Genomic DNA, 11,210 nt, shown 5'->3' with positions numbered 1-11,210 from the left:
ATGCTGAAATATGTAAGTAAATAACTGAAAGTCTCTGCATAAATAAACACAAATCAATGTAGTAATAGACAACACTATTGATGTAGGAATGATCGATTTTAGTCTTCCAACCTGCAATCAGAGAATGCAATGTATAATTAAAAGTATATTTTTTCAACTCCACTAATACTACTACTACTTGATAAATGAATAAATAAATAAATAAACAATTTCTGCTTCCAGTTCTACCTGATTCTATTTTATTCCTTCTGGAGTATTTCTGACAAAGTGGGAGGAGTACTCTATTTTTTTTCTAAGAAAGCTTTGCCAAACTTTAAAACATCATTAATTATAGAAATTATTAAAGTATCAAATAATAAAATTACCACCTTATTCTTGCTCTGAATTTTTCAACCTTCATCCCAGCCTCTAATTATTCATTCAGCACATTTTAATAGGAAAAACACACAATAGAGCTCATTATTTTAAAAGATTTTTTAAACTAGTCTAGTACATTTGGGTTTAAAGATTCCGTGGGCTTTTTGTTAAAACAAATGAGAAAGATGTCATTTCCTTAATATGCCATGGAAGCTCTCACACCTATGCCTGCATATGCAAGCAATATGAAACAAGCAGGGGGGGGGGGACCATCTGCATTATGCGAAATTTGTTTCATATAATTGCAAAAAAAAAAAAAGGAGAGTGTTTGAATCAAAGCAATAAATACACTTTGGATTTCTAGAAATGTAAATCTAAAGCAATGTTTCAGATTTTGCTAAAAGTTAAATTTTATTTCTGAGAATACTTACCCCTGAATGCCAGAATTTATTTAGATTAGCAAGGATGGGCGTGTGATGAGTTTAAGTATCTAGGTTCTGGAGAGTAATGAAAATAGTGTTCATGTTTTTTCCTCGTCAACAAAGACGTTTATTTAATTCATCCTTGAATCTAGACTCCTCAAGCACAAGCCTTTAAAAGAATTTCTTATTTATGAAATACAGCTACTTCAAAAGTGATTTTTCCCCACATAATATCGCCGGCATATAAATATCGATTTTGATTATCTTTATAATATTGGGTGACCAACCATTCCGTTTGACCCCTCTCTTTCCCATCCAGGGCCAAGAATTCAGAGGCAACCAGACCCAAAAGGAATATATCATCAGTTATTGTTTAGGGCTAATTTAACAGATAATTTAACTTCAAATAACAATGATCAGGTCATTAAATTTTCAGAGCAACGAGAAAATGGAAGAACTGAGAGACAACTCCTCCTAAGCCCGTTACAGTTTTTAGTCTTCCTGCTCAATCAACAGAATCAAAAACGCTTATGGAGGAAATATATGTTTGCACCTTAAAGTCATTGATTCAAAAAATGAGACAATAAGATGAGATGAAGAGGAGGAATAAAACTGAAGAAGACAATTCCAGTTCAGGGAGTGCTAGCAGTATAGGAAAATTTTATTTAAACCGTAAATAAATATCCAAACATGTCTGGTAACTGAACATTCCCTTTCATTACGATAAACTCTACTACATGCAACGTGCTTTCCTCTTATGCGGCTTTTCTGCAAGGCTGAAGACCCGGAAAAGGGTTATACGTGTTAAGCAACAGACCATGAAAGAGACGTGGGGCATTTTATTTCCCCTCCTACCCTCGCAAACATAATTTTGGAAGTTATTTGTTATAATTTTAAATGCCCTTTCTGATCACCACAATTTCCGAATTTCCGCCTATCTCAAGTTTTGATAGAGGACCAGGTGAGGATGGTGTTGAAGCATAGAAACTGGGTCTGACTGGCCAGAGGGGAGAGGAAGGGCAAGTGGGAAGTGGACCAGCTCTATTCTGCATCGCCCTTTCCTTCCCGTGGTCTTTCCAAGGCTGAAGATAACCCGCCTGAGAATCTCCTGCACGTGCAGGGTATTCTGCCCACCCGAACCCCTACCGCCCTCGCCCCAACCCAGGGCTGCCCTTAGAGCTAAGGGAATTCCTACTCCGACGCTTCCTCTTTTCCTGTAACCCCTCCGCCTAGTACCGCAGGTTTAGGCAGAGAAGCAAACGGGGGTAGAAAGCGAAAGGGAGGTGGGGTAGGGAGTGGAAAGAGAAAAGATGTCTATTACAGAGAAAACAGTCGTCAATTAGCAGATAAGCGCGGAGATGTGAAACCGCACCGGGTAAACCAAAAGAAACAAATTTCAGAGGGAAAAAGAGAGGGGACAACACAGAAGACTAAAAAGAAAGAAAAAAGATGAGGACGCGCGCCAGCCAAGCTTCTGGAGTCCATTCTACAAGCATCAGCCAACGTGAGCTACGAAACTCAAAGCTCTACTTGTCCTGGGCAAGAGCGCCCTCACGTTGCTGCTCCCTGCGCAGCGCCCAGCTGCACCCTCTGCGACAACCTCGGCCGCAACGTCCGGAGAGCGCCGCTCCTCCCCGGCTACCGCGCCACCAGTTGCTGCTCCAACTCAGCAGCCAAAGTTACTTCTCTGCATTAGTTCAAAACCCGAGAACACAACGCCGCCAGGTCCCTGCCACAGACTTCAAGTCCCGCCATCGTTTTCCCTCTCCAACTTTATCCAGGAATCCCTGAGGCGCAGGAAAGGCTAATAGGACACCGCGGCGAGGACCCCAAATTCGCTTCGGGCCGAGCTAACCTGTGTCTGGCGCTCTCTCGCAACCGCTCTGGGATAACCAGGCTCTGGAGCGCACACCGCTGTCTCCTAAGTGCATTAAGAATCAATTATTTGCCTGCTATTTCTAAAGCCGGGAACTGGGATATTCCCAGCAGGGACAAAGTCTAGCCCAGAACGGTGCTCATTTCCCCAGTCTTTCGAAGAGACAGAAAAAGAAGCCTCCCACCCCCGTCCGGCGCCGCACTCGACCTAGAGCAGCCGGGTTAAATCCGGCGGGGACCCTAGCCTGACCCGGCCAAGGAGATGCGGGCGGAGGGCCAGCTCTGGGGGAGGCTGGTGTCGTCAGCGTGAAAATAGGGGGAGGAGAGCCGTTCTTAATAAATACATGAACTTTGGAGAGAGGCAACATCTTGGCTGTGGAGTAGAGGTTTATGTCAAATAGAGCAAATATGCCGGGTTTGAACGTTAAGAAAATCCGGTAGTTCTCACAGCAGCCATAAGACTCAGAAATCATATTTCCACACAATGAATCACTTTACACTTTAGGACTTTTTCAGTCCCCACTACCTCTTCTCCATATAAACTCCTCTCATTTTCTCTCCATTCTCCCTTCGCCGTGTCTATATCCTCTTTACCTAGGGATCCACCGTGATTTCTGTCAACGTGGAAAAATCAAGCATTCTTTCAGGTACGTGTGTTGGTAGCGCGCCAGCTAAGGAACATTTTCCAAGAAAAGAGGAATAGTAAGCCCAGGACCCGAAAGTCGCGGTTTAAAGCTCAGTCAACAGCAGTCACTGGGACATACTCCTCTCCCCATCCCTTCCCCTCCAAAGAGCACTTTCACTTACCGATCTTGGGGTAAGAGCGCTCCCAGACCTCAAGTCATTTTCCTTGGCATCCTTCGGACAGCCTCAGGCAGTCTTGAGTGGAGGGACAAAACAGGAATCAGGAATCGGAAGAGAGAAAAGAGACACAAAACATAACACTACATCATATATTCGCCGGCCTGGAGCCCTCTTGGCCTACATCTTCAGGACAAGGTTTTTGCAAAAACTGACCGCTTGAGTGGGGAAAGGGTTGGGTTGGTTTGGGGGTAGAAAACTAAGAGATGGATTATTTTAACTGCTGGTGGTTGGGGGAGGGGGCCCTGAAGGGAGGGTAGAGAATGAGAATGATTGGGATGGGGAAAAGAAAGCCTTAGACAAAAAAGAAAAAAGAAAAAACTCAAAAGAAAATTGAGTACGAAGTACTAACTAAAAGATCGCTAGTGCCTTTTAACTCTTACAGGTAGGTACCTCCCAGGAAGAATGCAGACGTGCACGCGCGCTAAAGAGAGAATCTAGATGACCCCTATTCTTCCCGTATCTCCGGGATCTGGCCTCAAGTAGAAAAATAAACGGGGGGGTGGGGTGGGGGGGGAATTTTAATTCACGTTTCACCTACCCTGCTTGTTGGAATGGCTGCGCAGATTTTCCTGTTGGAGAGTTCCATCTGTCTGGCAGGAGCTGGAGTGGCGCTGGGGGCAGGTTATCTGGTGAAGTAGGAATGTACAGGAACCCCGCCCTCTAGGCACAGTTACACAACCCCAACAACCCGTCTCAGCCAGCTCTAAAACCTCTAATGATCTTCACCTTCACTCTTTGTTAGCTTAATTCTCCAACAGGCTTTTAATCTCGAACACAACCAGCCACTTCAGCTATTCATAAAATTAATTTCTCAAAAGCATAATTATTTCAACGCATGCAAATTTCTCAACAGTGTTGTAGAAAACACACTTTTTAAAAAACACATTTTGAATTCCAAATATATTGGATTTATCCATCTATTTGGGTGAAACATACACCAACTTAAATATATGTTTAAATCAATACACTGAACACTCATTTTTTTTTTTTTTTGCCTCTCTGCCCTTGATTTTATGCATGTCATAGAAAGCAAATGAAGGCGTCCATAACCATAAGGATATTCGTATTAAATCTTGTTAGTTCTTAATGTTCTAGACATTAAGACATTAATGTTAGGAGTTAATGTTCACTTAATTTCCAATTTTGTAACAGCCTGAAGAAACATATTTGAAAGAATACTTTCATTGCCCGAATCTAACTATATCATTTTCTCAGTGTTCTATGTATTAATATTTTTTATTAACTTTGTACCAGACAAATTCAAGTAAAATACTCTAAACCTGGAAATAATCTACAATTTGGGATTTCAAATTTTAAGTTGTGTGCATTTCAAAATCTCAAAAAGGTCAACCTTCATCTCATTTAAAACGATTATAAGTATGAAAGAAGAAAATCTTCAAAAAGTTTTGAAATGTTTTTCTGACATCAGCTAATTTTAACAGGCAAAACTTGGTGACAACAAATAATATAACATTACAATCAATTTGATGGGAAAATATATTAAGTGCCATGCTAGACTGTCGTGTTTTTAAAGAAGATAGCTTGAGGAATGATGGGATAGATTAAGTTAAATTAAATGTTCATATTGGGCTGCAGGAGGCCTTTACAGAGTTCTATTTCTGTATATTGCCATTCATGTCTGGTATGCCTAATAAACAAATATCTAATTATATCCATTATATATGTTATTCAGACATGTATTCAAGCAAAACTGCCACTCCAGTACGTAGTTTCTATAAATTCAAAGAAGTCAACTTTATTCTTGATTTCAAAGTACGAAGTTTACCACTGAAACTCTTTCTCTATTACCCAAATAAGCACTTATAATCACTAATAAATATAGTTATTTAACGTGGCCAGAAAAAAATATACCCAAGGGAGAAATCTTTCTTCTATATCTACATTCCTTTATCTCAGTATAAGAGTTTAACTTTCTTTTTAACTTTTGGTAGGCAAAATACTATATTTCCCCTTTGCTAGTACATTCTCATTCCACGAATAAAATCCATGGGAAAAGTAAACAACAAATCATCACCTTTCTTCAACCTAAACACATGCTTTTCTTTGAGCTATTTTTTGCTCACAAGTGTGTAATGGGATTTCCTTTGCCTAACCTCACTCACTTGAACTCTATCACTGTTTTTTAATATCAGCTACGAATTTGGCCTTTTAAACAGTAATTTGTGAAATTTTCTTTCATGCTTCATTGTGAAATTTCAAGAAACATAGACCTCTGGTGAAACTGATATCATACTAAGAAAATAAAATTATATCCAGTCTGCTTAAAGAAGATAATTAAACTAGCTGTCTTGGTCTATTTTTGTCTATTTCCCATTTGTGTATATTCGGTTCCAGCTCTTTTAATTTTCCTGGTTCTTATCTTTCTTAGGTACTGTCCTTCTCCCTCTTCCCCCCCGCCCCCCCAATTCATTCATTCTCTTTGGTGGTAGGGTTTTTTTAAAAAAAATTATTTTAAGCATAAAGATCCTCTCTCTCTCTCTCTCACTCTATCTCCACTCCACAATCCACCTACCCCCCTATTTTCCAATATTAACCATACTGCATCTCAATTTCAAATTTATTTTAGTCGGTTGCTTCTCTCCTCGGTTTTTGTTTCTTTCTTTCTTTTCTTTTTTTCCTGAGCAACTCTCTAAGTGTTTGCAGATAACATCTTAGGGGCAGATTATTTTTCACTGGGCCCATTGTAAGGAGTAGCCAGCTTATTGCATTACTGCAGAACACATTTCAGACTATACAATTGTAACAAATGAACAACTTGTCCTCCACAGATTCACCACAGGATCCAATTAGTTACTAAACCTTTTACTCAGGTTTTCTAATTATTTTCTGGATTTATAGCAATTGACTGCCTGAAACAATTCAAAAAATGTTTTCATTTTGTTTCACATATATGCATACTTATGCATACATATGCATACTGCAAGTAAAGCAAAATTATGACTCAGTGTAAGCAAAAGGAACAAATTCCTAGATTAAATTACACAGACATATTTAAAAGGACTCAAATAAATACCTCTACATTAATAAATGATATAAAAAAGGAGAGAGAGGCATTTTAATTCTTCTGAATATCTAGAATTTTAAATTAATATAATTTTAAAATAAAATATAAACATTGATCTGCAAATCATTACAACAGGTGATCACTTCAGCAAAATCTATATTGCAACTTCAGCACATCTTTATTAGAACTCTTTCATTGTGGGGAAACAGCCACAAAAATAAATGCTGACTTAGAAGGTATAAATACAAATATTTAAACAAAAATGTTTGCAGCATTCATAGCGCAAATTGTACCTGAACTGAAGGGCTCTGTGTGTCTATATATATTACATATGTGTGCATTATATTTACTTCTATCTAATCATATACATATATTTATTTATAATTTGCCAAGTGCTATAAACAAGACATCTGAAACAAAATATATGAAAAGTAAGCATTCTATTGACTGATTTGAAAATAAACACAAACAGCTATACACATAAAATTAAATTATATCTTTTTTTGCTGTATATCCACAGAAACTTAAAGATATCAGCTGAAAAGCCTGCATTTTGTTTAAAGCTAGTGTTTATTAAATAGCCTGCTCCTTATAAAATTTGTTCACAAAGGAAGAAACACTATTTTCATTTTTAGAGTCTCAGTTCCAATTAAAGGAGCAGTTTAAATCTTAGTTTGGCTGACAAAGCCTTTGAAATCCCTATAACTTAAAAGGTCTTTAAAAAAAATTAGCTCTACTTAATAAAAGAGACAAAAGTATCAAGATATATATGAATTTAGCCTATTTTTTATTTCTGTGTGTTCATAGTAAACATTTTTGTAAGTGACAAACACGGGCATATGACCACAGTATCACAATCAAGAAATTTTAAGACAACATTAACAATCACTCAAATTTATGCGGCATTTGCGCAACACAGGTTACATATTTGCAAGGTTTACCTATAAGTACAATAGGTATTAACATTTCACTACATTTAGAAAAAATAAAAGTGACCTGTTAGTGACCACATACATCAAAATATACACAACACAAACTGAAGGCAATCATTAATTTTGTCCCCTTCGGATTCAATTGAATGGGCAGTGTTGCCAACTGAAATAACTTTCCTTATTTTTTGTTCGTTTGTTTTAATACTTAGTATACCAAGTGCATTTTCTCGAACCCAATCTTTGGTCTAAAAGTAAACAAAAGAAAAAAAAAAAAACAGTTCTTTAAAGAAAAGGACAAAACAATAAATGGCCAAAATAATTTCTTGGGCACCTTTACTACGAATTCTTCTTAAATACAAATTACAGCTTAACGTTTTAAAATTCTTCCCATAATTTAGGTTGTTCTCAAGGTCTGTGTCCACCACATAGATCCATGATAACTTATAATACTGCACACATGGAAATCTGGCGGCTCTTAGAGATAGACTTGTCAGGTTTGAATGAAATGGCAAAGCAGTCACTATTTAGATACACATTCTACTAAAATTTTGACTTCCAAACCTTATATTCTACAATGTATTCTCCCCGCATTGCACCTCGCTGACACTCCACACCTTGTTAGAATAATAAACAACCCTAAAGACTGAACAAACGTACAGAAATTGGGGGGTGGGGGGCTTAATAAAAAATACCTGGACTTATTTTTTAATTATCATTTACAATGCAAATGTGTGTAAAACGTTCACTTACAGTCTGGTCCCAGGGATGTTAATGTATTAAAGGGTTGGAAGAAGACCCCTGATTTTGATGTGTGAAATAATCAGACAGTCCCCCGGACAGTCCCGTCGTAAAACTTGGCAAAGAGGGTCTTAAAGACTCACAGGGCAGGGTCGAGGGGGCTTGCGGCGACGTGGAGGAGGACGCGGCCCGGGCGCTCATGGACGTGCTGCTCTGCGAAGTCATTGACGGGTGCGGGACGTGGGGGAAAAAGTAACTGGTCTGGCCCGCGAGCAGGTTGACCGAGCAGGGGTTGAGGGAGTAGGTCCCGGAGCAGGGCACCGACAGGCCGCAGGGCACCGAGGCGGCGAGCGCAGCGGCCGTGAGGTGGTGCGTGGCGTACGGGATCTCCCCGTTGACCAGCCGGTCCACGCTCAGGCCGTTGGCCGTGGAGAAGGAGTGGTTGTTGCCCAGCGAGTTCTGAGTCAACACGGAGCTGTAGGGCATGGGGTGGCTGGGGTAGGCCGACGTGGTACCATTGTAACTCAAAGTGCTGCTGGCGCGGGGGTGGTGCAGGGACAGGAAGGGCGACATGGGCCAGTAGAGGGAGCCGGCGCGGTCCATGAAGGTGAGGCCGGTGGAGGTGAGGCGCGCCCCGCGCTTGAAGGCCAGCTTGGCCCGCGACGTGGTGGAGCGGCGCCGCAGCTTGCCCGTGGTGCCGCCGATGAACACGTCGTCGCTCGACGGGTCCAGCATCCAGTAGTTGCCCTTGCCCGGGTCGTCGTAGTGGCGCGGCACCTTCACGAAGCACTTGTTGAGGGACAGGTTGTGGCGGATGGAGTTCTGCCAGCCCTGCTTGTTCTCGCGGTAGTAGGGGAAGTTCTTCATGATGAACTCGTAGATGCCGTTGAGCGTGAGGCGCTTCTCGGGGCTCTGCCGGATGGCCATCATGATGAGCGCGTTGTAGCTGAAGGGCGGCTTCTCGTACTTGCCGTTCTTCTTCTCGCCCTCCTTGCCCCCCTCCCCGTCCTTGCCGCCCTCGCCCGCCCCCTTCTTCTCCTCCCCCCCGGCACCAGCGCCTTTCTCCTTCTCGTCCGGCCCGACGGGCGCCAGCTCCCCGGGCCCGCCGCCTGGCTCGCCCTTGCCGCCCAGCCCGTCCGCTTTGGCCCCGTCCAGGGCAGCGGCCGGTGGCGGCGGCGGCGGCGGCGGCGGGAGCAGCAGTTGCTGGGGGCCCTTGTCTTCGTCGGCGGCCGGGGCGCCCCGCGCCTGGGGGGCCTGCGGTGCCGAGGGCGGCGGCGGCGGCGGCTGCTGCTGCGGCGGCGGCGGCGGTTGCGGGGCGGGCGGCGGCGGGTGGTGGTGATGGTGGTGGTGGTGGTGGTGGTGCTGGGGGTGGTGGCTGTTGTGGTGGCCGTGGCTCGCGTGGTGGTTGTCGTTCTGGACGGCCTCGGGCACCAGGCTGTTGATGCTGAACGAGGACTTGGGGATCATTTTCACCTCTTTCCTATCTCCCATGTCCAGCATCACCCAGTCGTCGGGGGGAAACGGCGGCGGCGTCACGGGAGCGGGACAGCGGCGCGGCGGGCGGCGGCGACCGGTGGGTGCCGAACGGGGCGCGGGGGGCGCGGGCGGCAGCGGCGGCACTGAGCGCTCCGACAGCAGCGCAGTTGGACCGCAGGCTCGGGCGCTGGCAAGTCATGTAGCAAAAGCAGCAACCACCCCTCAGGAATTAGAAAAAAAAAAAAAAAAAAAAGGAAAAGAAAAAAAGAAAGAAAGAGAAAAAAGAAACAACCACCGCCCCGGGGGTGAAGCTCCCTCGCTCCCAACTCTACTTCTCGGTCTCCCCCCCACCCCCCCGCTCCCCCCCCCGCTGCTTCCTCCTCCTCCTCCTCCTCTCTCAGCAGCAGTCACAGCAGCAGCAGCAGCAGCCCAAAGGGGGGGAGAGCCGGGCGGCGGGCGGGCGCGTCCCGGAGCGGCCGCGGCGAGGCTGGGGAGACAGCGATCGAGGCGGCTATAGCCACAATTAATTTTTCGAGCTACAGGCGCACACTAGGGCTGTAAAAAAATTTTTGGTTTAACCTTTCCTACCGCTGGGCCAATCAGAGCCGGCGGCGTGCCGGAGCGTCTCTCTCCCCGTCGACCAATCGGCGGGGCTGGACCCGCCCCTCCCCGCCCGCCGACTCCAGCCCCCTCGGGCGCTCGCCTCCCCCTCTCCGCGGGCCTCGGACCTCGCGGCCGCGCGGAGCCGCGTAGGGATACGCTGGCGGCAGCCCGCTGCGCCGCGGCCGTTCGCTGCTCCCTCTCCACCCCCTCCAGTCCGCCGGCTTCGCTCCACCGAAATCCCCCTCCTAGGGCAGATAGCTCACATTTCCGCCTCCCTTTTCATTGTATTTGGTCATTTTCGTTTGAGCGTCAATATTTGTCGTTATTGATTAAAGTTTGTATTCAATTTTATTTTTAAAAGCGGGGGTGTGGGTGATGGTGGGGAGGACAGTGGGAGTGCTGGGCGAGGATGCGAGGAGAGAGCAGGAAATGGAGGAGGAAGAGGCGAGGCACTACTTTCCGAGTCGGCCCTGCAGGCCCGGGTCTGGCATTTCTGTGCCCGTAGGAAAATCGTGCCCTTTGTAGGCAATACTCCAGAGAAGCTGGGATGGAGGGGAGGGAAGGCCCACCGCGGGAGTGCATGAGTGTGTGGGGGGTGCCGTACACCCTGCGGTAGGAGAGCGTGGGAGAGGTTTGGGAAGGCTGGGGTGAGGAGGAGAAAGTGGGCAGACAAGAGCGGGGCCAAACCGGGGTTACTTACTCGGTTCCTGCGGCCCGGGCGGCGGTGAGCTCGGGGCTCAGGCGCCGCGAGGAAGCCAGGCCTGGGACTCCGGGTGCTGCGCGGCGGCGGGCGGGGGCGGCTCAGTGGTGGGCGCCTCTGACGGCCTTCCGAAATGAGAGGTGCCCAGAGAGAAAACAGTACCAAACAATCTCGAAATAAATCAGGTAACACATGCTATATATGTGTGTCTTCCTTTC

General features: G+C 45.2%; 1 protein-coding gene across 1 annotated transcript; it reads right to left on the bottom strand.

The window, feature by feature from the left end:
* Window positions 1-8,243: 8,243 nt before the first annotated feature.
* FOXG1 (forkhead box G1) lies at window positions 8,244-9,713 on the bottom strand. The gene has a single exon (XM_063091990.1). It carries the CDS (start codon window positions 9,711-9,713, stop codon window positions 8,244-8,246), a length of 1,470 nt encoding a protein of 489 aa, XP_062948060.1.
* Window positions 9,714-11,210: the final 1,497 nt, after the last annotated feature.

The sequence above is a fragment of the Cynocephalus volans genome, chromosome 3 (assembly GCF_027409185.1).
Source record: "Cynocephalus volans isolate mCynVol1 chromosome 3, mCynVol1.pri, whole genome shotgun sequence".
Taxonomy (NCBI): Eukaryota; Metazoa; Chordata; class Mammalia; order Dermoptera; family Cynocephalidae; genus Cynocephalus; species Cynocephalus volans.
The sequence above is the reverse complement of the archived record's forward strand: the minus strand, read 5'-3'. Positions and strand labels throughout refer to the sequence as shown.

Excerpts from the sequence above, each read along its gene's own strand:
- FOXG1 (XM_063091990.1), bottom strand. The coding sequence starts at position 9,713 with ATGCTGGACATGGGAGATAGGAAAGAGGTGAAAATGATCCCCAAGTCC.